The sequence below is a fragment of the Cavia porcellus genome, unplaced genomic scaffold (genome assembly GCF_034190915.1).
Source record: "Cavia porcellus strain 051 isolate PalLab524CR breed Dunkin Hartley unplaced genomic scaffold, mCavPor4.1 scaffold_32, whole genome shotgun sequence".
Taxonomy (NCBI): Eukaryota; Metazoa; Chordata; class Mammalia; order Rodentia; family Caviidae; genus Cavia; species Cavia porcellus.
Genome location: NW_026947515.1, coordinates 16,060,702 through 16,084,302, shown reverse-complemented (window position 1 = coordinate 16,084,302; position 23,601 = coordinate 16,060,702). Strand labels below are relative to the sequence as shown.

Below are 23,601 nucleotides of genomic sequence, written 5' to 3'. Positions count from 1 at the left end.
GAAGGTAAGAATAAGATGAGTAACCAAATGTTTTTCAGAGTTTTAAAAGGAAGTCTACAGAGCATGTTACTTCAGTTTTATGGTTAAGAGTTACAACATTTCATGTCTGCAAAATTTTATACCTTTTCTATAAAGTTAATACCCCATATATCTAGTATCTGCAGATGTATCCGTTGATAGCAAACTATAGTTACAGTGCGATAGACTGTGTGTTTGACTCTATTTCTTAATGAGGCTCCACAGCACGTTTCCTTGTGTGACCTGGTACAGTCCACTGATTTATGTGTTTTCCTTATAAAAGCCTAGAATATAATTATTATTAAATTATGCTAACATGTTATTAAGGAACTGTTAAAAATGAGTACTTTATATAACAACAAATAAGTCTGCCCTATCAAATCAGTACTTTGTCACAGATTAATAAAAAGAAACAAAAATTAGTTGGATGCATTTTTGAAGAGGCCATTTCAAACACTCAAACCCAGTGTGCTCAACACTTCAAAACACAACCCTGTAAAAACGCTTACTTGTGATGTGCTGGTGGGTGTTCCAGAGGCGGAGGTATTAGGCCTAATTGTGACTGTTGCTGTCCTGGGCTGGAATGAAGTAAAAGTTTGCTGACTTGTACCTGTACTTGATGGAATGATACCCAGGACTTTCTGCTGTACTTGAACAACGCCTTAAAAAAAGATGAGGAGATAATTAACAAGTGTCTCTTTTACGGAAGTATATTAAGTGTTGGCTGGTTTCTGAGATACTATGTGTGGCAGTTTTATAGTGAACTACATAGAATGTGAGATCTGAGGACTGAAATTAGTGAAAAGGAAATGAAATAATGGCAACGGTATGATCTGGCAAATGTGAATCAAAACTCTTCACATTTCCCTTACCTCCTTGTGTTGCTGGCACATTTACAGCGACAATCTTGCTGTTTGCAGGAAGTGGCAGTTTGGTAATTACTTTTCCTGCCATAGTGACTGGACTGCCTGTAATTTGGAACGTCTGACCTGTGCTGGCAATGGTTGTAGCAGATGTGGCAGCTGTGCTGGTTGCTAATGGGGTATAAGACATTTAATAAGCTTTAGATTTAAAATAACCAGCAATGTAGTGACTCTAGGAAGGGCACCAATGCATGAAATGTGGCTAATTTTGTATTTTCAATTAAAACATTCCTCTCCACTCCAAGTGAACTATGCAGATGTTATAAGTGAAATAATGTAAAAGAAGAGCTTTTCTGATGTAATATTATGAATACTATCTGTAAGAAATCAATGGTTACAGTTTATTTGGTCAATCAGTTGCAGAAGAAAAATAATTTTCTAAAGAAAAGTTTCATTTCAGTAGGTAAAGGGCTGAAAATAATTTCTCCTGAATGAAATCAATGTTTTTTTTTTCATTACACTGGTGTACCTGAATTTGACTGGCCTTGCTTAACCCATGTAGCGAAAGTTTGATGAAAGTTCTTGTTTTGCTGGAATGTAACTGTTGCAGGAGATCCAACTTTGGTAGTCAGAACCATTTTAGTTCCTGTAGTAACGGAACCACTTATGGGGGCCACCATGACTTTCTGAGCTGGAGAGACAGTGCTGGTTGTACTGTTTGTCGGGGCTGTAGTAGAAGTGGCCATGACTGTAGGCTTCTGCTGCTCCAAACGTTTCTAAAGAAGTCAGGGAGAGAAAATGTAAACAATATACTCCAAAATACAAAGTCCAGTCACAATTTCTTTCACTCTAGGAAACAGGACTACATTTCTAAGGTATCTCCTTCCCTGCTTTTGTTGTTTGTTCTGTCTGGTTTTGTGAGATGGTTTCACTATACAGCTGAGACTGGCCTTGAACACACTACAAGGCCCAAGCTGGCCTCCAGGTCCTAGTCATTTTTTGGCCTTAGTGTCCCAAGCACTGGGACTGCACACGTGCATCACCATGACTGAATGATATTTCACTTTTTGTTGTTGCTTGTTTTTCTGGGGCACCAGGAATCGAACTCAGGTTGTTGCTCTTGCCAGGTAGGCACTGTGTCACTGAGCTATATCCCCAGCCTAATATTTCACTTCTTAAGAGAAAATGTGACTATATAAATCCACCTCTGACTTTAATTCCTGATGAGCGCAATACTTTTCATGTGTCATCCATTCATTTCATTATAAGTACTAAGCTGTTCACCAGAGAAAATTGAAAATAATATAGTTTTTCTGACTACTAAAAATACCCCAATTTGTAGAATGAAAACAACAGTCATACTAGAGAAACAGGAACACCATGCTGCTCAATGGTAAAATTTAGAGCACACAGTAAGTGACAGGAGCTCCAATATTGCAGAATGCTAATTTATCCAGCCATAAAGAACATGCCATTATTTAATATTTCCAGTCAGGTTGCCAAACTTTCTATTAACCAAAGTGAAAAAACTAAAACAATTTTTTCTTTTATGGGTATCAGGAATCGAACTCATGACCACGCGCTTGCAAGGCAGGAGCTTATGCCACTTATGCCACTGAGCTAAATCCCCAGGCCTTAAAACTATTTAGTTTCCATAGGAGACAAATACATAAGATTATTTTACAGAGAATGGTATGACATTTAAAAATATAGGCCAAAGTATAAAATGATGAAATTTTCTAAAACTGTATCAACAGTGGTCTGACAAGTAAAAGCACAAGCTTACACATGCAAAAACAACAGGCAGGGTTTATTCCAAACCTTGTGACACATGCTTTACCTTCATTATATTATTTAATGCCCCTATCAATCCCGTAACATTGCTGGTACTATAACTTCCAAGATGAGAAAACTGAGGCTCATGGAGGTTGTGTGATTGGTGGAAGGCCACACAGCTAGTTCAGTGGAGCTCGGATGTCTATTAAGACCAACTTCGAATGGAGCACTGTCTTCTGCTATTCCAAGTGGCTCATCTACATCATCATCACCCAAGTATTCTACTTTTTTTAATATCTAAATACAACGTGAGGTACTTCATAGGATTTTTTAGTCCTCATAACAAAAGAACTTTAGTTTCAAAAACCTAGAGATGTAAGCTAACTGAATCAATTTAAAATAAAACAGGTGACCTGGTATGTAATTCATATCAGTAATCACAGCCTCTTTGGAGTCTGAGGCAAGAAAATCATAAATTTGAGGGCAGACTGTGCAACTCAATGAGATAATATTTTAAAACTTAAAACTGTAGGGATATAGCTCAGAGCAAGACTACTTGCCAAGCATGTGTGAGTCTTTGGGTTCAATTCTTGGAACCCCCCCAAACAAACAAACACCAAATAAAAAAATCCACATATTTAATACTCTTCAAAACTGGAAGTGTTGGCTATTTAAACTTCACAAAAAAATACACTAGATTACATTGTACAAATGACAAAATACACTCATAAAACACAAACCAAAACAATCAGGAGCAGGGCACAGTGGTGCACAACTATAATCTAGCTACCTGGGAGGCTAAAGTATGAAGATGTCAAGTTCATGTTCAAGGCAAAGCTGGGCACCTTATGGAGACCCGTTCTCAAAAGAAAACGTGAAGAGGTGAAGATGTAGCTCAGCTGTGCAGTGTCTCTGGCTTTTATCCCTAGTACCCAGACTAATCAAATCACAGCACAATCCACACTATACCACAGCACAACCAGGCAACTGTGATTTGGGATAAATTCCTTGTGACATCAGACAACAGAATGCAAAAATGCCTTTTTCTCAAACTCTGAAGATGAAAATCTACAGGAACTGAAAGATACTATCAATTACAACTTTCATAGTTTTAGTATAGTTTTTTTGTTTTTGTCTGTTTTGTGCAGTGCTGGGGACTGAGCCCAGACCTTTTCACACGCCAGGCAAGGCCTCTGTCACTGAACTGTATCTACCGTCCCATAAAGCTATTTTATAGCAATGAAATAAAGTTATATATAAGGCACATTTAGAAAAAAAAATTGGGGCTGGCTTTAGCCCAGCGGTTCCTTCAAGTCTGGCTTCCCAACCGCCCGGGTCGATTGGTCCAGTGGTTCAAGACCTGCGGGCGCTCTCCAGTCCTTTAAAAAAAAAAAAAAAATTCTACAAGAATATTCAGTTACTGTATTTTTGGTGTGCATGAAGTTGATTAAAAGGGTAAGCTCATTGTTAGGTGGGTTTCCTACCGGCAAACCATCACAGCTGTTTGGGGAGCCTCTGCCACCTTCTGTGCACTAACCTTAGCTTGTTGCTCAACTGCTTGGGCCTTTTCTTTCTCCACTCTGTAAGAAAAAAAGGGGCAACTTATCAGAAACCAACTAATCAGACATCTAGCATGTAGTAGAAATGAAAGCTACTTAATACTCATATCCTACAAAACGGTGTCCCCAACCCCAGGTCACTGACTGGTACCTGCTGCCCATGGTCCATCAGAAACTGGGCGGAACAGCAGGAGGTAGGTTACATGCTTAATCTGCATTAACTTTTTGGTGGGTACCAGGAATTGAATTCAGTCCCTTGCGTTTGTCAGGCACACTGTGCCGCTGAGCTAAACCCTCAGCCACCTTCATCTGTGTTTACAGCCGCTCCTCATCATTCAGGTGAACCCTTAAGCTCTACCTCCTGTCAGATCAGCAGCGGCATTAGATTTTCTGTCTCTTCCTATTTTTTTTTTTTTTTTTGGTACTGGCATTAGATTCTCATAGAAGCCCTACTATGAGAACTGTCCCACATCATCCCCAGACAGAACTACACGCAAAAAAAAAAAGCTCAAGGCTCCTGCTGATTCTACCTTATGGTGAATTGTACAACTGTTTCATTATATAATTAATAATAATACATTGTATATACTACAGTGTAAATAAACATAATGGCTTAAATCATTCCAAAACCAGTTCCTCACCCCTCAAAAAATTGTCTTCCACAAAACAGGTCCACGTTGCCAAGAAGGTTGCAGACCAAAGGCATGGAATTATTTCTATTTTAAAATAAATATTTAAGGCCTGGGAATACAGTTCAGCAGTACAGTGCCTGCCTGTCAGGTGTGAGGTCATAAGTGATCCACAGCACCCCCCCCAAAAAATTGTTTGTTTTTTTTTTATACTGGGGATCGAATTCATGACCATGTGCTTGCCAGACAATTACACCGAGCTAATTCCTGCCCCTCCCCCAAATAAATAAACATTTAAGATAACTATAATTAAATTAATTGACATTAACAGTGAGAAAACCTTTTTAATTTTAGGATTCTAGAATGCTGAACCAGGAGGATGGAAAATTTGAGCCTAGCCTGGGCAATTTAGTGAGATCTCTCTCAAAAGTAAAAAAGGGCCAGTTCAGTGTGAAGGTTCCAGGTTTGATGCACAGAACCAATGAAAAGAAACAAGACATAAATAAACATAAATTATTTACAGTAGTACTGTAAAAATGAGAAGACAGAAACGGCGTGGTAGCACACGCTTAGAATCCCAGTACTTGGGAAGCAAAGGTAGGAGGATTGCCATGAACTTAAGGCCAGGCTGGGGTACAGCAGTGAGTTCAAGGCCAGTGCGAACTGTACAGCCAGACTCTGTCTTAATTAACTAGTATGTACTAAATAAACTTTTTTGTTGGTGGTGGTGATGGTTTTTTTTGGACACAGGGTTTTACTATATGGTTCAGGTTGGTATTGAATTCAGTTTGTAGCCCAGGCTGGCCTTGAACTCACAGTGATCCTCCTACCTCAGCCTCCCAAGCTCTGGGATTACAAGCTGAATAAACTATTACAGTGATAATTCTTTAATTCTGAAATGAATAAAATCTTCATTTTATTCATTAAAATTCATTCATTAAAATATCTGACTATATGTCAGGAATTTTTTACCTCTCAGCAAATGCCCTGATTTCCCATAGTTCCAACTCTTCCTCTGCTACCCAGGTTTCAATAATAACAGGGCCAGTTTGCTTGGGTGTTTCTGGTCTCTTTGGCCGCAGGGCACTTGATCGAAGTCCTTTCCTCTGAGGCGTAGGTGTTTCTTTGGAAAAATAAGAGTGGTTTGAGCAATACAGCTTTTAAAATAAGTATTTCTGGCATTTACTATTATTTTACAAAAAGTACCAGTTGGTAAACATTTTCTTCTTAAATGGTCAGATGATGTAAATTACTTAAGCCAGATGGTCACCTCTGCAGCTATTCAATTCTGTCTCCATATTATGATGCAGACTAAAGACAGTGCAAAACTAAGTGTGGCTGTGTTCCAATCAAACTTCAACTGCAAAAGCAAGCAGTGGGCTAAGCCTCAAGGACTACTGCTTGCTCACCACTGCTATAAAGGGACTATGGGTCTTTAAATGACCCCTTCCGCTTTGCCTGGACCTCCATTCTAACCCCTTCACCCCTACCTAAGACCACTTCAAACAACTTCCTTCAGATACTTGTCACAGCTGGGATGTGCTCCTGTCACAGCCAGGATGAGTTTCCCCACTATGCACATCTATGCCAATACACATTTCCATCTCAGCACTAAGAAGGGGGATTTACTGTAGTCACCCAGCATAAAGAGGACATATGAAAAACGAAGATAAAATTCTCCTAATCATCAGATTTAAAATATAAATAGGGTGAGACAAGAGTTAAATTATCCCTATGTTCAAGAACACTGAAGCAGCATAATCACAGAGAAAGAACAGAAGGAAACTGAATGCAATTGGAATGGAACTGTACAAAACCATAGAATACAAAGAAGAGTATTTCAAGAGACCACAGGGGTGTGTACTGAAGGCTACAGGGTTTGAGAGCATGAAGATCTGTCAGGAATAACACCTTCCATCAGCATCTCTGCTCATCAACTGGGCTGTCTATTTCTGTGCCAGGAAAACACTGTTTTAATTATGCTAATATTTTATTATCTACTAGGACAGGTACCACTTTAATGGTGTAATTTCAAAAAGGCCAGTCTCTATTATTTAACAAGATGAAATTTTAAGTTAGTGTAATACGTTTTTAAAAATGAAATATATGCATCCAGGGACAATTCATTTTTATAAAAAGGTTTCTATTCAATGACATTGTTTTCTTTGTATGCATTTCCTTTTTTGGGGGGAGGGGTACTGGAAATCAAACTCAGGGCCTTGGGCTTGCCAGACAGGTGCTGTGCCACTGAGCTACATTTCCGGCCTCTTCACACATTTCTTAATAGATTTTTTCCTCCAATATTTTCATTGCTTATACACAATTAATGACTTTTATTTACTTAAAAGTCTTCAGTCTGGACTCCTTTTAGCGTGAATACGTTGATTCTTATGAATTTTGTTAAAAAGACATCATAATTACCAGCAAAATAGTGTTAATCTTGCTTCTTTTCCAATATTTCTCACTTATTAACCTTTCTTATCTTTGTGTACCACATGAACACTTAACGATACTGTCAGAGTATAACCTTTTTACTTCCTTGAGGATAGAAATGCATGTCTTCAATGCACTTGCTTCCCAGTGCCTAATATGGAGGTGTACACAAATACTGCCTCAGTCACTCTTAACGTCTCTTAGATTCTTACTGTCCCGAGTACTGTCCCAATTAATGCTATCTTGCAGTAACATGAATTGTGAGTCCATAAAGCTTTGCAAGTCATGCTCTGCATTAGTGCCAGGACCACAATGAACCAAACACCCTGATGGCTGCCTTCCTAGAGCTGAGGTCAAGCCATAGCCCAAATCTTCATGAATGTACACTTACTAGAATCCTGACATATCTATTACTTAAATATACTTTTTTAAACACAGTATTTTACATTGGAAAACCAAAAATTTTTTACAAGTGCTGAATAAAGAGTTAAAGAAATAATTATCAGGAATAAACTTCAATCCATAAAAGACTTTATTAACATGTCAATAGCAAAAGAACCAAATTTTTTTTATCTCCTACCTTTTGGTGCTTCTGGAACTCCAATGGGGCAAATGATTTTTCTGATACAATATTCAGAACGAATACCATAAGGACCAACATCTCTCCTCTTAATTATTTCTGTTGTTGTGATTTCTGTTTCAGATGTTTCTATGGTGATTTAATTCACACAATATTAGTAACCACTTAAAATACTCAAAAAATTAAAAAAGTACACTATCTGGTACTTTAAAAGAGAAATGTATGGAATAAACTTCCAGAAATATTTACTAAGTTAATAGCTATTGGATCACCGCAGGACAGTGACAACATACTTCACAATGCAGTTCAGGCTGGCCTTGAACTCACAGTGATGCTCCTGCCTTGTCCTCTGGAGTGGTGGGACCAGACGCATGTGCCACCATGCCTGACTTCCACGTGGAAAATTTCTAAAGTGAACTCCTGCCTGTAGGCATACAATCACGCACACACCATGTACACACAGCTAAATGCTTAGCTACAGGTGGCAGCAATCAAAACAATAAAAACCCTAGGACTGAAGCAAGAAGCACTGGGTTCTAGGAATCTCAGTCTACTTGACTATATTGTACAAAAATAGTAGCCGGGTATGCTGGTGCACACCTGTACTCCCAGCACTGGGAGACTGGGGCAGGAGGACCACCATGGGTTTCAAGCCAGAATGAGCTACATAGTAAGTTCGAGGCCAGCCTGAACTACACAAAACAAAACAAAACAGTACTATTTTATTATGTATTTGTGGAGTTTATTTTTAGTAGTACTGGGATCAAACCAAGTGCCTTGCACAGGCAGGTAAGTACTCTTATCATTCAACTATACCCCCAGTCCAACAATAATATTTTAAAATTTAGACTCTGGCCAGGGATATAGCGTAAGTGCATGCTTGGCAAGTGCAAGGTCATGAGTTTGATTCCTAATACAATAAATAAACTTTTAAAAATTTAGACTTGTTCATTTATTTGACTCATCTTGTAATCTGGACCTTCTCCCGCCCCCCCAGAGTGTTATAGTGTTATGGCATGGGCCAACATTAAAGGAAACTGTATTTCTTAAATGCTAGAGATGATTAAAACTAAGTGAATAGGTAAACAGTTTTATTTTGGAGTTTAATTAAGAAAATGACCGCCCTACCTGTCCGTGTAGTCCCTCCTCCTGGGGGAGCCTTGGCGGCCATGTCGTCCCACCTTAGGCTGGCCCACAGCAGCCGTAACATCAGGCTCACACCCGCCAAAGACTTGACGGTCTGAAGTCTGTACCTGGAAGAGCAACTCAAGTAAAACTATATGCATACAATCAGGCACACACACACACACACACACACACACACACACACACACACACGCACTTATTGTGCTTCTGAGTCTCCTAACTTCAGTATCGGTAATACAGTTTTGGTGCCATAGGTCCCTTAAAAGAAAAACTTTTAATTTTTTACATAACATATACCTAACAACGTTAAAAATATCTGTATGAACTTCATATGCCATATAAATATGTAAAATACGTTTCATCTTAAGGTTGATATAACAACTTAAAGATTTAATATTTTAATATAATTCAAAAATGTTTTAAGTTAGGGAGAAGCAAATAAAGAAAAATGTGCTACTAAATGTGAAAAAGGAGCTCTAAAGGGTAAAACCATGAATAATTTTTGCTGAAATCAGTCAACAACAACAACAAAAAATAAACCTTGAAAATGTTTGTATTGGGCTGGGGATTTAGCTCAGCCGCATAAGCACCTGCCTTGCAAGTTAACTGTCAAGAGTTCAATCTCCAGTACCAAAATACTATTTTTGGCATTATTTTAAAATTACTTTTAAAAATAGTATTATTTTTACAAGAAGATTAGTTACTAATCAGAAGAAAAAGGGATCTTTCTGTATTCACGTTTTTCCTTGAGCACTGTGTGAAAAATTATTAATCTTCTTTTAAAAATAATACTTGAAATGCATTTTGAAATGAATTTACTCAACTGCAATGAATATTAAGCCCTAAAGTGGAATTTGTCCTACACATTTTAAAACAGTCTCAGGCTGTCAATTCTTTATTGCTCTTTAGAGATTTAAATACTTTGGCGCCATTTTCTCACTATGTAAATGAACATACTGGCTGACTATAGTGTTGTGAAACTCTATAACATGAAAATAATTTCCTCTATTAAGAGTAGTAGATAGTAAATCTATCTTTATTTCCTTCTTTCCTTTCCTCCTTCCTTCTTTCTTTCTTGTAGTGCTGGAGATCAAACCTAGGGCCTTGTGCACGCAAGGCAAGACCTTTAACACAGAGCCACATCTCCAGCCCTGACGGTAAATCTTAAGACAACTTTGCATTTGCAAGGCAAAGCTTTCTACTGTGAAAAAAACAAGGAACAAAAAACTCTTATCCAAAAAGTTACTGCAGCTTCCCAACTTTCCGTCTCTGCTTGTGATACCATGGTTTTCTTCACTGTCATCTGCCTGTCAACCATCTGACTGGGACAGAGCAACCCTTAAATTATGGGGGGATGTGTTAGCTAGCACATGGATATACAAAGTGTCGGTCACTTTCATATCATACTCTGTAGAAATCCCTAAAGAACTCTGGTCTCACAGGAGAAAGCAGATAAACACTAAGAATAAATAAGAGCTCATTCTGTTCTTTTTTGTCAACTGGCTCTCTATGGTCAGACAGCATCTCTAGTTTTAAAACCAGGGGAGGACTACATTTCTTGGGTTATCAGCCTGCCCATTCACTGATTCATTCAAGAAATAGTCGTGTACCTTCTATGCTTTAAGACTGCGAAAGGATTGAAGGACACAGAAGTGAACTAGAATCTGGTTCTGTGCTTACAATCTGCCATACTACACAAAATACAAGACAAAATACAAGAGTGAGACATCTCGTGTGGCCCAGGAAGGAGATCAGAGGACTGCTAGGGTCTCAAAGGACAAGAACTGGGCCTGCGGGTGGCTGGCTGAATGGAAAGGGCACATATATTACGAAGCAGAGTGTGCAGGAGCACACTTCATGAGCACATTAGGCATGCTATGGTTGGAGGGGTGTGCAGGTGCAGAAACTGGTACAACTGGCAGGAAAGAGGAAGGGAGAAGCTAGAATGCGCCACACCGGTTTGAAGGTTTGAGGAAGAACATTAAATACTACATTTATACTATGGTGTCCATTTTTCGGGGGACTGTAAAGGAAGCTACTTCTCATAATCAATAGGTGACAGATGCTTTCCCTTCCTCTCCCTACAGTAGTCAGCAAGTCCCTCAGCAAAGTCACCATATTTAAAAGACAGAATGGCATCTGAGGAGAATCATTGTGGCAGCACAGTGGATTATAGCTACTAGTTCCAAACAGTGGTAAAGAAACAGGGACAGGGAAAAAGGCTTAAGGGAATGAAGGGGGAGACAAAGATGTATTTGTAAGGCAAGTTTCTGTTATTCCCCCATACTGCGTAGTCTTAACATTGAATTACACATGTGCCTCTGGCATACTTAGCTCCTATTCTAAGCAACAAACATATCTGATATGTTAATATAAAAATGTGTTTCACATGCATGTTTTTATAGCAATTTAAAAAATGTATTCTAAATATAAGAATAATTTACATATCTATGCATGCCTCCATTAAGAAGGGATTATGTTCGTTTTAACTTGAGCAAACTAAGATGTCAGAATATATTTAAAGGTAATTATCAATCAAAAATGAAGGAAGGTATTTCTTTCCATTAAAAATGAAAAACTAAATAAATAGATATGTACTGTGCCACAGAGAACATTAAAGCATTACCAGACTCCTAGAGCCAGGCTGTGCAGAGAAAGGGCCTGAGAACCATGTGATTGCAACTGGTGGTTTTCTCAAGAGTTCAGAAAAAGTGCTTCCTGGGTGAGGAGCCTACCATTCACTTCAGGATAGAGAAGAGCACAACGGCCAGCCTCCTAACTGCCAAGTCATTTTAATTCAAATATTTGTACACAGTAACTTTTCCAGTGGGAAAGAAGTTACCTGCAGGACAGTCAAGGACACATTTTGGGACCGCTCTCAATGAAGAAAGCAGAAAAGTGCAGAGCAATCCTACAAATCCATGAACTGTAATGAAGAGTTCCTTGATTCCCTGCAGGATTCTGCAAATCCTTCATTGCAGGCCCTGCAGAGAAATTGTACTTTTCAGCTGTCTCTATTGAATGTGTAATGGAGTGATGATACTTTATTTCAAATCAAAAGATGAATTACAAAAAAACTTGGTCACACAACTATGATTGGTTGCATTACTAAATTAATTCCTTTATAGTGAGTACTTGCATTCTTTTTTGATCTTTTCTGATAGTAACTGTAATACAGAAGATGCAAAGAAAGTGTGACTTTAACTTAAACTGGAAATATATTTAAAAACACAGAACTGTAGTCTTAAGACAAGTGAATTCTACTCAGTAACTTGCTGAAATAATTTCAGGAATGTTGCAAAATCTAACTGCCAGTAAGATTGGTCCTGATTTCCAAGCATGGCCCCTAACTTTTGTTTTCAATGTTTATGTTCTATTTTCTATTATAAGGGAGGAAAGAGAGAGTGAGTGGGAGAGAGACATGAAAAAGGAAAAAGGCAGTAACAAGTATGTGAAATGTGATACTGCAGATAAAGAACTAGACTGGGATTTAGGAAAACTAGGCACTATTTCTAATTGTTCTTCTGTAGTCAATGGAAATTTATAATATATTAAAAAATTTCTCCCCGGTACCGATAAAAAGGAAAAAGACAAAAAAAAAAAAAAAAAAATTCTAAGATCCTTTCTCCGCATAAAACTACATGACTGCATAAAACTACTATAACTGTCCAAACTATATGATCTATGATTTATCCCCCAAGCCAGAAATTTTTAAATCAAGACTACTTTGGAATTGCAAAAAATTCCTAAGGAACTCACAACCTTGTACTTGCCAAGCAGGTGCTTGTGCACCTGGAGTTACATTCCCAGTCCAGGAGTCTACCTTTCTTTGCATAAATAACAGGGAGGCCGGGGATTTAGCTCAGCAGCCCAGCACTTGCCTGGCAAGCCCAAGAACCCAAGTTCAATTACTGCAATAAAAAAACTCAAAACCAAGCAAAAAAAGAGAGCTCCAAAACAGATATTTATTATGTAAATAAATCACATTAGGAAGATTTCCACATTATGAGGAAATTTATGAAATTTATAGTCATGTTTCTTTTTGGCTTATGTTTTTATGAATCACTTAACAGAAATAAAAGACAAACATTTCAGAAAGTTGGTGATTATAGAATTATGCAATTATCTTGTTCTTATGACAAGTCATTTGGAAAGTTAGGTCACAATAATAACTAGATTTGACATGTTCCTTTTATCTTGTGAAAGTTTACATTGGATTCACTTACATTTTAAGTCTTTAAATATTTTTCACTAAGTAAACTTTATTATTGGTTGGTCAAGATAGAGATTTTCTGTAACTTCTAATTTTGGCTGTTAGAGATATACTTTCTTATCCTTTTTTTTTTGGCCCCAGGGATTGAACTCATGATCTCGCGTTTGCCAAGCAAGCACTTACGCTGCTGAGTTAAATCCCGGCCCTTACACTTTCTTATCCTAATCTCCGTTATTTCATTGTAACAAAAATGTTTTAAAAAATGAGATTAATTTTTTAAAAACTTCCTTGCTCCCCCACATACATTTTAAAGTACATACCTCCAAGTGATACCAAAGGTGGGTCTAGGAGAAGGATAGGGCCAAATATCCAAGGCAGGTTTTGCATTATAATTAAAATATGGGACTTCTCGGATTCCTCCTTTTCTGGCCAATTTTTTCAAGTCGTCGTTAGGCAAAACAAATATGCTCTTCTTGCTGCTCTTAGTAATAAACTTTCTATAAGACGGCAGAGCTGTACCTGAACGAGTCTTCTTCGGTCTTGAAAATTTCATCAGTTTTACTTTGTCTCTTGTCGAATATTCTTTGCTCACAGTCATGGATGTTACCAGTGTGCCTCCTGAAGTGGTCAGTGAGTCTGTCACTGTGGTGGTGACCACAGTTTTGCTCTGCTCCTTTACAGAGATGATGTCCACACTACTGCCTGTGGAGGGTGTGGACAGCTTTGTTACTGTGGTTGTGGTGGTTGTGACAGTGGATTTGGCACAATTTTCTGTGGAGGAGACCACAGTTTGCTTATCACCTTTTGCGACCTTGATCACGGTTTTTGATTCTGTGGCCACTGTGGATGTCATTGTGGTGACTTCTGTGATGACTGTTTTTCTTTTAGAGTCTCCATTGATGTTTTCGTCTTTGTTGGTGGGAAGACCATTTTCATCAACAAAATCACTACTAAGGTTAGATTCTTCTCCAGATGTAAGAGGTGATAGAGTATCTTTCTTAATTTCTGGAGTTTCAATTTCCATCTCTTCTACCTGACTAAATGAATTACTTTCTGAACAAGAAGACAGAGGTGTAGTATGCTGTATTTTGTCAGACTCATTAGTTGATGGCAGGATCTTGAGGCTGGCTTGGTAATTACCTTCAGCATCTGAAGAACTTAGTAAATGTGAATTTGCTACTGAATTGTTTTTTTCTTTAAAATCGTCCATGATGACATCACCATTAATAAATGGCTTTACAGCAGATTCTTTAACAGTTAAGGACTTAATATCATTCTCGGGGATTATTTTATTTATATTATTAACCTTTGGTTCAGCATTACCACTTACTACTTTACTTTCAGAGATTTCTTTCAAACATTCACTTTTCAAATATACTTTAGGTTTATTATCCTTTCCATTTATTTGAAATGCACTTGCTTTCTGTCCTTTCTTTTCAGGTCGATTTTCGTTATTCTTTTTGTCAGTGATATTTTTAAGACTCATTTGATCAATATATTTATTAACTGGTCTCTCTAACTTCTGCTGTTGACTTGGTTTCTTGCCATTTGTTTCAGTTACCTTACCCTGTAACCTGTTATCGCAGTTTCTAGTGGACTTATCACAAACAGATTCACATTTCAAGCTTTCGACACCTTGTTCTGGAGTTACAAACTGTTCAGGAATACTTTGATTGCTATTTTGAACAATCATATCTTCTTCACTGCTATCCTGAATAGACACAGTATCAGAACTATTTTCTAAAGTGCTACTATTTTCAGAATCACATACAAGTTTTTCATCAAAGTCCATTCCTTTTGACAGAGATGAGGCATCTCTGTCCCTGGTACATTTAGGAATTGATGGAAGCAAAGCATTTTCAGAAGAAGAAACAGTGGTGGCATTATCCTCCTGGTTGAGTGGTTTTTTATTCTTATAGATCAAAGTATCAATATCATCTCCAGTGACTGGTTTAGAGTCATCAATGAAAAAATCACTTTCTTTTGTTTTAATCTTGCTGAACTGCTGCCCTTTGCTGATTGGTTCAGGGAGACTTTCACTTAAGTCATTTTCAACAGGATTTTGTTTCTGATAATTCATCCCTGGACTCTGAATGGAGATATCGTCTAACATTTGCTCTTTTGGATAAAGTTTATTTGTGCTAAGACTAGTATCATCTACTCCAAGACCTGAGGAGTCACTTTGTGAATGTCCATGAATCAAGTCCTCTGATTTGTCATTGCTTGCACTGGGGTTTTGCTCTTGTGTAAGCAAGTCAATCTGACCCTGTTCTTTCACTTTTGTTACTACTGGTGACTCAGAGAGACTTTTCAAAGAAGTTGGAGAAGACTTTCCTATACTCTTAACTCCTCCCTCCAACTTCATTCTTTCATGGCGCTGTTTTTCTTCCAGTGTAAACTGTTTAATTCTCCTCTCAAGAAGTCCATCTAGTTTGGATGATTTTATTTTCTTTTTGTAACTAGTCCTGAGATGAAAACCCTCACTGACATTGACCACATCTATTTGAGAACTTTCTTGATAATTTATATGTGACTCTGTTTTTATATCATCTATTTCCATTGGTTCTTCCTTGAAGGATTTATCGTTGTCAGAATCTAAGTGTTCTTTCATGTCTGTAAAATAAAGACATTTAAATAAATGTAATTTTGATTCTAAAAACAGGAATTCATGAGAATTTTATTGGTAAAAGTACATACTTTTCTTATTTCACACTAAAAAGGAATATCTGTATTATTTCAAAATTCCTCAAACAATTACAATAGATCATAAACACATTTTAAACTTCACGAAAGGTTTAAAAACATATTCCAGATATTTAAGTATTGTATCCAGGTGCATGCCTGCAATCCCAGCAGTTAGGACACTGAGACAGGAGTACTGCTGCAAGTTCAAGGCCAACCTAGGCTGCACAGAGTTCAGGGTTAGGTGGAACAGTGTGAGACCTTGTCTGAAAAGAAAAAAGTATTCTGATGCTTAGTATTTAAAAGTGATGGGGCCAGAGATTTAGCTCAGTGGCACAAGCGTCTGCCTGGCAAGCGTGAGGCTGTGAGCTCTATCTCTAGTACCCACAAAAAAAAGTAATAGAATGTTATAATGAAAAATTAGTAAGTATGTAACAGGTTCTTATACACATCAGTGCCTTTAGGTATAAAATATCATTAGCCATATGCATTATCTAATTTAAGGTTTTTAAAAAATGACAAATGCCAATGCAAAATTCTCAAAATCTTAAACATAAATTACCATGTAATCTAGTAATTTTATTCCTAGAAATAGTTCTAAGAAGTGAAAACGTACATTTATAAAAAAATTATACATGACTATAGCAGCATTATTCACAATAAATAAAAAGTAAAATGGTCCAAATGTTTGTCAACCAAAGACTGGATAAACAAAATGTGGCCTATCAATGCAATGGAATAATAGAAATACAAAGGAATAAAGCATATATGAATGCTACAATAAGGATAAACCTTGAAACTACTATGGCTAAGTGAAGAGACTGTACACAAAGGATAACACTGCTTGATTTCACTTAATGAGATGTTCAAAACTGGCAAGTTCGGAGCTGGGTATGGTGGTACAGGCCTGTAATTCTAACACCTGGGCAGCTGAGGAAAGAGGATTATTGCCAGTTGGAGGCCAGCCTGGGCTACATAGTGAGTTCAAGGCCAACCTGAAATGCCTATCAAGATCCTGTCTCAAAACAAAACACTAAAACAAAACCCACTCAAAAACAAAACAAAATAACAACAAAACACAAATAAAGGCAAATCCATAGAGACAGAGAACAGACTGGTGGGCTGGAGGGACTGCAAAGTGACTGGTATTGAGTACGAGATTGCTTTTTGGAATGAAGAAAACTGCCCCTGAATTGATTTTGGTAATGGCTGAACTACTCTGTGAATATATTGAAACCACTTAATTACACTATAGTTAGGTAACTTATATGATACATGAATTACATTTCAATTAAAATGTTATCAAATACAGACAACTCAACACCCATCCTGCGGTGGGCAAGTGGCCCAGTGTCCTTACCACGCCCAGGCTGCCCTGTAGTCAATGCTCCTTACCTTGGTCCTTCTTCTCAGTCATGTCTGAGATCTCCATTTCACTCTGGTCTGCTCCTTTTCCAGTATCTGAATCTTTTACCTCGCCTTTCTCAGAATCAGGTTCTGTTTTTATTTTTTTTGGACTTCGTGGACTTTTTCTTTTATCTGAATCATCCATATTTTCATCCATATTACTTTTGACTAAAAAGAATCATGTATATGGCAATTATAGATATATCCAATATTAGAAATTTATTTTAGTATATCTACCCTACTGTAAACGATTAAGTATTTTCCAGTAAGTAATGCTTCATTATTTTTCAGAAGGTACCATGTACTTCCTTATTTTATTGGTTTTTTGAGACAGGGCCTCACTACATAGTTCAGGCTATCCTTCAACTCACTATGTAGCCTAGGCTGGCCCCGAATTAGAAGCAATCCTCTTGCTTCATCCTCCTGAGTACTGGGATTACAACAGGAGTGTGGTCTCCATGCCCGGTTTATCGTATACTTTCTTATATTCAAGTTATTCAATTAGTTTTATATGGCAGTGTAGCCTCTTTTATAAGTTATAAGAACTCTGACATTTCAAATAGACAACTATAAATTTTCTTTCCCTAAATTAAATGTCTTTTGGAGTTGTGGGTTTAGCTGTGTGGTTGAGAACCTGGTAATGCATGAAGCCCGGGGTATAATTCCCAGCATTGCCCAAAAAATCAAAAAAAAACCCCAACCTCTTCTTGGCATAGAGTATCTCGAACACATATTTTACTGAAGACTACAACATACTGTGGAACAAAAATGCCCAGTTTTAGAGCTATGCCAGAAGAGATAAGTACATAAACAAGCCTAACAGTCTGGCCTTCTGAAAGAAAGCCAAGAGTGTTCTGATCTGTATTTGTGGTGCTTTTTTTTGGGACCAGGGATCGAACTCATGATGTTGTACTTGCCAGGCAGGTGCTTATGCTGCTGAGCTAAATCCCCAGCCTGTATTTCTAGTTTTTAGCACACCCGTGCCTCTATCACCTCTGTTACCAGAGCAGACTAGGTTGGTGGTTAAGAGTAAGTTAGTCGGGGCTGGGGATTTAGCTCAGTGGCATAAGCGCCTGCCTTGCAAGCAGGCAGTTGTGAATTCGTTCCCTGGTACCGATAAAAAGGAAAAAGACAAAAAAAAAAAAAAAAAAAAAAAAAGAGTAAGTTAGTCATTAATACAGTGACATTAGTGATATTATTAATTGGTGGTTACTGCTGCCTTCACTATGATTCCTATTTTATAATTAGAGAAGCCCAGAGCACTGGACAGTGTGCACAGATGCTTTATTCTCTGACATTACTCGGCAGGAAACTCTCAAAAATATGAACTTAATATTTAACTAGGTAACGAAAGGTCCAGTACTTGAGCAATGGAAAACTTTTTGCTAAGGGCAGTGGTTGAAAAATGAATATGTAAAAACTAATTTGTGTATTGATCATCTGGATTTTTACCACATAGGTCAAACCAGGTCATATACAAACAAAAGTACTTTATGAGCAATTGGAACAACAAAATAGTAATAACAGAAACAATGATCTGTTCAAACTTACTATACATGGTATTTAACATGAATTCAGTAACTGAATCTTCATCATTATTTCCCAAAGAATCAGATGAGATTCTTCAAGAAAACCTAAAAATTCCAGTGACCCTTATAAATATGTACTTCTACTGTTTAGAAATAAGCCAGTACCTTTCCAGTAGTAACAATTTCACAAATCTACCGGCCCACATTTCACCGGAACCATTTGCAAAGCTAAATCTGTTAGTAGAGGAGTACATGCTATTTCTCATGCATTGTATAATCTGCTCATACAGGTTTCATCAGAAAGAACACGTCTCAGCATAAATTAGCAAATTACATTATACCACATACATGCTTGCTGCTGAAAATCACTTGGACAACAAGAACCACCCACATGGCAGACAGCATAGAGGCTCAGAAGCTAGGAGACACAGGTTTGGCCAGGGTGCTGTCACTGTCCCCCTGTGTGAACTTTAAGGTGTCACTTATCAACCTCATGAAGTACTCTGCTCATTTAACAGCAGTTCAGAAACTGCACTCTGTCTCAAAAGGGCACGTCACCTCTAGAACTTTGAGATCCTAAATACTAGGGTTTGTTAGAAAGTAATAAACCTGAATGAACAGCTTCTCTATGGGACAATGTTACATAAATGCCTGTCACTTCCCCTCCAGATTTGTCATGTACAAGAATGTCAACGTTTCCAGATATGTGACTCTTCAAGGAAGTAACTAGTATGAAATATAAAATTCTGAAAAACTAAATCTAAAATTCTGTGATTAGGGTTGGGGATTCAGCTCAGCGGCATAAGCACCTGCCTGGCAAATGTGAGGCTGTGAATTCAATCCCTAGCACACACACACACACAAAAAAACAATACTGCAATTAGATGGCTGTGGGATTTGAAAGAAAACAATTCATTTCTGTCATCTTTAACTGAATTCTAGACATCAAAATCTTGTGAACAAAGTAATTTTTAATATTTTAGAGTTTATAACTGCTAAACAATAATAATTTTGCATATTGTATTAAAAATCAGAGAATAATTTTTGCTCAAAATATGAGCAATATACTATGAATTTATAAAACACAAATCAGAAATGGCTACATAGGAAAGAAAATTATTGCTAAAGATAGTATGTTAAATATGGCTGTTAAAATAGTCACTTACTTCCTTCTACTGACTTTCTGTAATTCACATTAGTATTGCCTGGCAATTTAGGAACAAACCTATAAACATGAGTTTTACTAATCCAGCTCCAGCCACCATATCCTGTTACTCTGTACTCCTCTCCTTTTTGTTTCCAAACCTGGGATAAAGGAAAATATATTTGTTAAAACAACATGCTTACAAAGTATGTGTGGTATTACACATATATCAAACAAGAGTAGTAGACAGGAAATTAAAATTTACCAATTACATTTATTTTCATGCAGAATCAAAATGAATGAAAGAGTTTACTGGGCCAGGAATATAGCTCAGTGGCACAGTGCCTGCCTGGCAAGTGCAAGGTCATGAGCTTGATCTCTGGAATGAATGAACGAACAAACAAATGAAAGAAAGAAAAGAGAGAGAGGGAGAGAGAAAGGGGGAAAAAGAGGAAGGGGGGAGAGTTGGGGGGGCTTACTATGGTTTTTTTGCTTTTTGGAAACAGGGTCTCACTATGCAGTGCAGGTTGGCCTTGAAATCGCTTATCTAGCCCAAACTGGCCTCAAACTCATGGTAATCATCCAGCTACAGCTTCCCGAGTATTAAGATTACAGGCATATGTCATCACGCCTGGTTTAAATTTACTACTTTCTAAATGTGAAAGGTAACCAAGTTTTAATTTTATAACAATTTCAAAAAATTGGTCCCAAATCCCCCTATATTAGTAAGAAAAATGTATGCTTCTAAAATCATCAAAAGATGCATTCTACTGTAACTATATCAAAGATGATGTCAAAAGTAAAACAAAATTATAGGGTCAAAACTGCAGAAGTCTTAGAAATAGATAATGCTTTTTAAAAGATTATGGTAAAAGTTACCTGATGCTTAACTGGAAATGTGTATTTTACCCATGTAGCTTGCTGCATTGTTTCTTCCTCTTCTTGTTTTTTCTCTTTTTTTTTAACTTTCTCCTTTTCTTCTCTTTCAATTGATGTCATTCTATGTAATCTATACATGGACAGCAAAACAGAAATAATATTTAACATTGAATAATAAGCAAGAAAGATAAAATGTAGTACTGTAAATCAGACACAAAACCAAAAAGTGGTTAGTTATAATCCCATCACCCAGACATTCCCAGACAATAAGCTGATGTACAGTCCCATAACAGGAACAGAGTATAAAACAGCAAAAATAAAAAATGCTACCCTATCCATATGTGTCACTCCAAAAGAAATACTTATAATTCATTCTTGTAACATTTCATACATATGCATTTCTTTACATAGTCCATTATCCACTTCCACAAATGATACTGATAGTATACATAGAACCAGTTTTCAACCCATGAATAACTGTACGAGGAGATCTTTCCATATCAGAATACTTGTTTCAAAATCTAAGAAATATGCCACTTCACGGCCGACCTATAATTTATTGGACCAGTTCCCTATTAAACGATACTCTAGTTCCACAATTTTTCCTTACCACAAAGACAAACAGTTCCAAACCTTCTGTTTTTATTTCTGACTCTTTTCATTAGCCCTGGAGATTTGAAACACCTCACAGAGTTTACTAACAGCACCCTGGCTTTCTATATCCATAGAAAAAGAGGTTCCTAAGTCTCCCCGCTTTTGTTTAAGAGGAGGGAGGAAAGAAGTTCTACAATTATTTCAATCATTAAAGATAAGGCACAGACTATATTCTACTACTAGGCAGGAAAACAAATATTAGAGTAACATCAGTTGTGGGAAATCAAAATATAGCTTAGACTAGATTTTTTATGAAGAGATATTTCCCATATAGAGAGACATGAATGAACAGAAGTGAAAAACAAAACAAAACACAAAACAAAAAAAGGAGCTCCTGTCTCTCTCTCTCTAAGGGAAGTAAAAAAAAAACTCCTTTCATCCCACCCAAAGCACATGTACTGTTTTTCAAGCAGAACTATGTGGGAAAAAAATGAAGATCATTTGTCAGCTTGAGGTAGTGGTGCTACGAAGCTGTGGGAGGAATTTAACCCTTTTTATCTATTTCCCGGAAACACTCCCTCTCTCTATCACTCTTCTTCCCTTTCCCCCTCCTTTTGTAGTTTTGTGTACCTGTGATTATAGGATCTTATCCACGTTAAGCGTTCAGACCTACTAACCGTTTACAATTTGTATAGTAAACTTCTCCAACAGGTTTCTGGAGTTCTACGAAATTGATGAGAAAAGGGAGGAGGCTCCCTGTGAACTAACTTACTAGGTCAAACGTCAACTGTGCACCAACACGCTTGGAGCTAGAGAGCGAAGCACACTCCACAACACAGTAGTGCCTCTTATAAAGAGTGACACCACAAGACCAAGCAGTAGCTTTCAGGGTTTGAGGGTCATGACCCATGAAGGCCTGGGCCGCACAGGAATGGAACCACCTTTGCTGATACCGCCTATGAACAGTGATGCACAGGGAGCTCACAGCTCAGCGGAGTGCTCAGTTTGGGCCTTTGGGGTCGGCCCACAAGGCCCTTTCTCACTGACAAATTCAAAGGCTCACTCTGCTTGGGTTTCCAGGCCAAAGAGGTGGCGTTACAGCTAATCTGTGATAGCAGCTGTCCCTGAGTACAACTCTATTGTTTTCACGGCCACTAACACAATCCTTATGGAGTCAGGATTGCCAACACAGGGGAGTCTGGCAGCTCAGTTGTTTTTTTTTTTTTTAAGCCAGTCAAATTTAGCAGGGGGGGGTGTGTGGTATACCAACTTTAGTGACACTAATGTTAGTAAGTTCTGATAACCCACTGCCATCGGACCAGCCAAGAGGACGCACCCGTTGTCGTTTTTTGTTTGTTTGGTCTTTTTCCTTTGTATCGGTAGATGGAACTTACGACTGCCTGCTTGCAAGGCAGTCGTCAGTTCTGTTTTTATGGACAGAAATCCCTAAGATCCCAGGGAGGAAGCCCCAAAGGATGGCAATTTATAGCCTCGGGCTGGTTGGCAGATTTCCTTTCCTCATATCCACAGTCACTGACACCCAGGTGAATGGTCTGGGCTTTATCGCCACACCTAACCTCCATGCAGTGCTCAGGATTCCGTTGTGTTCTATTACACTAAAAATACAATACAATACGTAACATTGTATGCCTTCCATGCTAAACCAGGAGAATATCTCCCTCTGTGCCTCAGTGACAGGACGGCTGAGACCACAAGTTCATGCTCTTAACACGCTGACACAGGTCCACCACACTCTGAGAGCTGGGCACTTCGCAATACCACTTACGGCAAGGCCAGCCTGCTATCCCGAATACTGAAGATACACCAGTAACAAACACCCAAAGTGTTAGGCCAACTGAGGTGAAAAACAAAAACTATCCCATTGTTCTTTAATTATGACAGAAATTTTTTATGTTTACTGGCCTTTCATATTTATTTTTCTGCACAATATCTGCTCAAATCCTCTGTCTTGTTTGTACTGGACTATTAGTCTTTTTCATTTATACAAGATCTTTGTCAATTAGGGAAAATTTCCATTTGTGGTGCAAATATTTTTCCTCAGTTTGTCATCTGTCTTTTGACTTTGATTAGAATATTTTTCCACTCAGAATTTAAAATACATGTATCCACTTTTCTCCTCTATGACATC

General features: G+C 37.8%; 1 protein-coding gene across 15 annotated transcripts in view; it reads right to left on the bottom strand.

The window, feature by feature from the left end:
- The window catches only part of Bptf (bromodomain PHD finger transcription factor), a 126,410-nt gene that overhangs the window by 34,697 nt on the left and 68,112 nt on the right, over positions 1 to 23,601 (bottom strand). For 10 of the 15 annotated variants that reach the window (XM_063241824.1, XM_063241828.1, XM_063241825.1 and 7 more), the window contains 11 exons: positions 20,859 to 20,988; positions 20,002 to 20,140; positions 17,295 to 17,474; positions 13,538 to 15,830; positions 8,987 to 9,111; positions 7,859 to 7,987; positions 5,818 to 5,968; positions 4,195 to 4,237; positions 1,411 to 1,657; positions 891 to 1,052; positions 528 to 679 (listed from right to left, as the gene is read on the bottom strand). In XM_063241824.1, coding sequence (XP_063097894.1) covers positions 528 to 679; positions 891 to 1,052; positions 1,411 to 1,657; positions 4,195 to 4,237; positions 5,818 to 5,968; positions 7,859 to 7,987; positions 8,987 to 9,111; positions 13,538 to 15,830; positions 17,295 to 17,474; positions 20,002 to 20,140; positions 20,859 to 20,988 — 3,751 coding nt within the window. The remainder of the gene's footprint in view (positions 1 to 527; positions 680 to 890; positions 1,053 to 1,410; positions 1,658 to 4,194; positions 4,238 to 5,817; positions 5,969 to 7,858; positions 7,988 to 8,986; positions 9,112 to 13,537; positions 15,831 to 17,294; positions 17,475 to 20,001; positions 20,141 to 20,858; positions 20,989 to 23,601) is intronic. The other 5 variants (XM_063241827.1, XM_063241832.1, XM_063241835.1 and 2 more) reach the window with 1 other exon arrangement.